Source organism: Bison bison, unplaced genomic scaffold (genome assembly GCF_000754665.1).
Source record: "Bison bison bison isolate TAMUID 2011002044 unplaced genomic scaffold, Bison_UMD1.0 scf7180017864181, whole genome shotgun sequence".
Classification (NCBI taxonomy): Eukaryota; Metazoa; Chordata; class Mammalia; order Artiodactyla; family Bovidae; genus Bison; species Bison bison.
Genome location: NW_011494753.1, coordinates 5297749 through 5302640, shown reverse-complemented (window position 1 = coordinate 5302640; position 4892 = coordinate 5297749). Strand labels below are relative to the sequence as shown.

At 55.1% G+C, this 4892-nt stretch overlaps 2 protein-coding genes across 2 annotated transcripts in view; one reads left to right on the top strand and one right to left on the bottom strand.

The window, feature by feature from the left end:
• TBC1D2B (TBC1 domain family, member 2B) overlaps positions 1-3110 on the top strand; it is a gene marked incomplete at its 5' end in the record, with an annotated part of 91310 nt that extends 88200 nt beyond the window's left edge. The window contains one exon of the mRNA XM_010843404.1: positions 3-3110. Within this exon, the coding sequence (XP_010841706.1) occupies positions 3-86 (84 nt within the window). The remainder of the gene's footprint in view (positions 1-2) is intronic.
• ADAMTS7 (ADAM metallopeptidase with thrombospondin type 1 motif, 7) overlaps positions 1766-4892 on the bottom strand; it is a 77502-nt gene continuing 74375 nt past the window's right edge. Inside the window, exon 31 of the mRNA XM_010843403.1 lies at positions 1766-1840. Coding sequence (XP_010841705.1) covers positions 1766-1840 — 75 coding nt within the window. The remainder of the gene's footprint in view (positions 1841-4892) is intronic.

Below are 4892 nucleotides of genomic sequence, written 5' to 3'. Positions count from 1 at the left end.
AGGCCATCCGGGAGGACTTCCTGCGTGAACGGGACACCAGCCCAGACAAGGGCGAGCTGGTCAGTGACGAGGAAGAGGACACCTGAGTGCTGCCCCACGCCCCCACCCAGGACGCTGCTCTCCTTGCAACCAAAGTGTGCCAAAGGGTGAACTGCAGAGACGCCTGCGCTCGTTCCACATCCAGAATGTAACATCCGGGGTCTCTGCAAGTCTGCTGGGCAGACATCCAAAGCCACACTGCACTTTGTCGTTTCCACTCGGGTCTCCTCTGTTTACAGCCGTCTGCATGCCGCGGCAGATGGCTACTCCTGTCCCATCATGCTTTCCGCCTGATCGGTACCTCACCAGGCTTAGAGCTGGCTAGTTTCAAGAGCCTGTTTACAGTATCTGTCAGCCGTGTTGATGTCTCTGCCCTTAGGAAACCTTCCATGTGCCGTCTGCCCTGTGGTAGCTCCGGTACATAGTAGGTGGTTGTAGGCACTGTTTTGAATGGTAGCCGTGGAGGACGCCCACCACGCCTGCACACTCTTGGGCCAGGGTCTGACTGCTTTGGGTGACATAAGGCTCGTGTGAAAGAAGGGATTTTCTTAGGAAAGCAAGTACATCCCTTGTTCAGAAATGGCCTGTGGAAAGCCCACAGACCTCATGCTGATGGCTTCAAGGTGCTGGCCATGCCCCACTTCTGGAATAGCTTCTGCCCTTTAACGCACAGCCTTTCAGACAGTAACTCCCAACCGGCTGGTGGAAGGCCTGGCTCTCCAGACACCCCATGCTCGCTCCTCTGCCTACACTGCTCCAGATGGGTCTGTGCAGAGCCTTTCTTTCCATCTGAGAGTTGACCCTGGGCTCATTCTACATGTGTGCATAGGGTTCCAAGGAAACCGCGGATCATCGTCCTACAGAGCAGGCCCGCCCCTGGGCCGGCCTTGGTGGAGGGGTGCAGGGAGCTGTTCCGGGGGTGCTTTCAGGGTGGCAGTGCAGCTGCAGAGTGACTGCTGTCGGGCAGCTGGAAGCCATGGCTTCCTTGGGAACAGCCAGTGTGCTGGGCTGGGGTGGTGGGAGGCCAGCTGCCAGGGCCTGGGGCGCCTTCACTTGAGGTCAGAGTTTTGGTGAGCCCTCCTGGGGCATCCCCTCCCCACTGCCATGTTGAGACACCCTGTACTCAGCAGCTGTCCTCCCTCTTGGGGTCACCACCGTCCCCAGGGTGTCAGGCTGCCCAGAGAGTTCTGGGACTTAGAGCATGACCTTTCTGAAGGCCCGGAAAGAGGCTCTGTGCAAGGAAGATTATTTTTGCATAATCATTCTGTGGACCATCCCTGATGTATTAATGTGAGACTGTTTTCCGGGACAGTATTAGTCAAATAGGAAAGAAAAAGTTTTTAGTGGATTTTTTTTCTTTTTTTACACTACCTGGAAAAAATTGGAAATAATCCTTGGTGGATATTAAACACACTCAGATTATTGAAGCACTGTAACTTGAAGAAGTGCTTTTTTTCATAAGCATAGTTTTTCTTTTCTTACTGTCACCCTTCTAGCAGTCTCATAGCCAGGACAGCATTTCAGCATATTAGACCAAGTTCCATTTTTCTGTCTTTGGTTAAGCTGGTTGGTTTGATTTTTCACTGTGTCTGGGGAGCTGGCCTCTATATGTGGGTATCAAAATGTATTTTATCATTGTTTTGGTCATCAGGAGCAGTTGTTTGAGGCCAGACATCTCCAGGAAGTCGTCTTGTGAGTGGGTTCACTCTGAGGCGAGGCTGCAGCCTCACTGCTCTGCACAGACCCCCACAGGACCGACCACTGGGGCTGGCGGAGACCGCCTCCTGCCTCTGCCGCCAGCCTAGGGGACGGCAGCAGGAGTGGGGCTGGACAGCGCCAACTTCCTTGAGATTTTAGTTTCCCCTAAGTTGATTTCCCCTGGAACTGTCACATCCTGGGGACTAAAATGCTGCCTTTAGCAATAGGCTTGTGTTGTCCTTCCTGCCTTGAAAAGACTTATCTTACAAGCACCTGAAGTGGGCCTGGGCACCTGCCGCGTGTGGCTGAAGCCCCTGGTGCTGGCTGTTCCCCGAGCGTCAGTGGTGTGTTAGTATTTCCAGGCTGTCACTGTCAGTGGCCAGGCAATGGGTATGGGAGAACAGAGAGAGGTCGTGGAGGGAATGGGCCGGGAACACTTGCTTGGAAGTTCTCCTTTCTGGAATAAAGCACTGGGTGTCCAGCGGTGGGAGAGGGACGGCTTGACCTGATTCCACACTGGGGACAGGATGTGGCCAACTCCTTCTCCACAACTGTAGGGGCTGTTCCCACTACTTCGAGCCAGTGCTTCCCTTCTCCTTGTGCCGCTGAGGAAAGAGTAGCTCCATATCCTCCCCTTCTGACAGGCGCTGCCTCTATCCCAGCCTGGGGCGGGGCAGCCTTCAGCCAGCTTCCCAGACGCGCACACCACGGCCAGGGGAGCCGCCCTTATCACACCAGGTGGGAACTGCCAGCTTTCATGTTGGTGAGTTCTTTGTTTTTTTATGGGTTGAACATTTGTTTATATTTTTGTATATTTTCACTACAGTTTATATTTTTATAGGCTATTTTTATCAAGGTTTTCTAGATTACGTACATCTATTTTGTATAACATGTTCTCTCGTGTATATGTAAACCTGAGCCTCCAGAACCACTGTTCACGTCTGTACCCTCTGACCCCCAGCCTCGACCATCACTGACTTCCCCTATGTACACACGGGCCCACTTCTTACCCCAGGTAGCCTTGGGGCTACTTGCAGTCATGCTGACAGCTGACCCACACCAGCCAAGACTGTCGATTGCTGGGAACGGCTCTGGCTTCTACGTTACATCGATATAGGAAGTACTCTAGGCAAATAGCCAGTCTGCTGTTGTTGTTTTAACTAAATGTATTACTGCACAAGTCCCTACTCCTCACTTTGCACGCCGTTGCCTTCCTGCCTGTGTTCTGGGAGGCTGGATGCCAGCCGTGGAGGACTCGGGGTGTTGCCAAGTGACTTTTCCTTCCATGTCCCAGCAGCTTCTGTGCTTATCTTCTAGTTAAATTTTGGAATTGTCCTACTAAAAGGCAAAATAAACTAATTTGTATAACATTCTGACTTGAAATGCAGTTACATTCACTTGTGAAGGGACTCAGTCCCAAAGGCTTGAAAGGCGGGGCAGGGCTTAAGTGGGAGGCAGGGCGGGGGGCTCTCAGCCTTCCACTGTGTATTTCTGCATCCCTGCCTTTGGCTTGCTCTGAGCAGGTGGGACAGAATGCCTTCAGCCCTGGGAGGCCCCAAAGCCATGGCCAAGCTGCACTTGAGGGCTAGGAGCACGGTGGGTCAGGGATCAGGAGCCAGAGTTCCCTGTGTCCGGAGCAGCCCCTAAACCACCGGGCGGCAGGCACCCCTCCTTCCACCAGCGGGGACGTGCCCTGCCTGAGTCACGGGTTGTTTGCCTCCTGCCTAGGCTGACAGCTCAGGCCCAGCTGCCGCTGGGGACGCCACTCCCCTCACCCCCCATCATCGGAAAAACACACGAGAATGATTAAGACCAAATGTCTTGCCACAGTGTGACGGTGTGGGGGAGCTCCAGTAGAGATTCCCAGACAGAGCAGGCGAGGAGCTGGGGAGTCTGCCTCCTCCCGAGACACGGATTCAGAGAGGCTTGGTGCTCCCGGGGTCACAGAGCACAACAGCAGTGGCCCAGCTGGGACTGGGACCAGCGCTGGCCCCTGCTCCCCGTCCCTTGTAAGGGCTTGCTCTTGCCGCAGTGGAAAGCCCTGGGAAGCCATTCCTCAGAGCAGGGGTCCCTGGAGCCACAGAACAGAATGTGAGTGGAGAAGGGGACAAGCCCCTTCCAGGAGCAGCACTCATGAGCAGACTGTAAAATGGTCAAGTCCAAGGTTCATGGCCAGAGGTGAGGGCCGGAGCCTGTTCAGGTCACTTCCTGGCCTTCTCCAGCCTCTGCACCCCTCACCAGGGCCCAGGACACACTTCAAAACACCTCGTGCCCATCTGCTCCCTGGTGTATTCACCACAGTCTGATTCCGTGGAACGAGGTGTGGCAGGCAGGGAGGGGCTGGTGTGGCAGGTGCTGGGTGGCAGGACCACGTGTCAACAGAGCAAGAGCCCAGCACCTGGGACTGGCAGTGAGGAAGGAGCCAGCCCAGCCCCGTTCCTGAGCATGGAGAAGGTGAAAGAAAGGGCCATCAAGGGTGGGTCTGACCTGCCTGTTCCTGCCCCCAACCCTGGTACAGACGGACTTGACAGGTGAAGCCGGAGGGGCCAGGGATGTGTCCGTGGGGTTCACTCCAGGGGTAGGCCCTGCTGGTGACAAGATGGGCCTTGCTTCTTAAGGGGGTGTGGCTCAATCCCTGTGAAATGCAGGGGTCTGGAAAGGGCGGGGTCGGGGGCCTGAGCAGGGGCCATGAAGTAAGGGGTAGGACTAGCACCCCCTGGGCCTCTGCCAGGCTGTACCCGGTGCCCAAAAAGCCTTCACACCACCTGTTACCAGCACACACCTCCTCTAGAAGCCTGCCTCTGCTTTGACTCCCTTGAGCCTTCCTGTCCCCGTGGACCCCTCTCTCCCTGCAGACCTCCTAGAGGAGCAGACTGAAAAGATGCTCTCTAACCGTGGCAAGGGGAGTTCCCCCAAGCCAAGAGGAGCCAAGCTGCACTTGGAAACAGTAGATGCCTGTTTATTACGACAATAACAATAATAATAATAATAACGTTATGCAAACTGTTAGAATAAAAAAATACCTTTTCTGAGAGGGAGGGGTCCCCAGCCTGCCAGTGGTGGGATCCCCGGTTAGCACCATTAGGGCCTGAGGGGCGGGGCTCCGCCACAGCCCATGCTGGGCGCTGAGGTCCGTGCGTCAGTCTGTCTGTGCA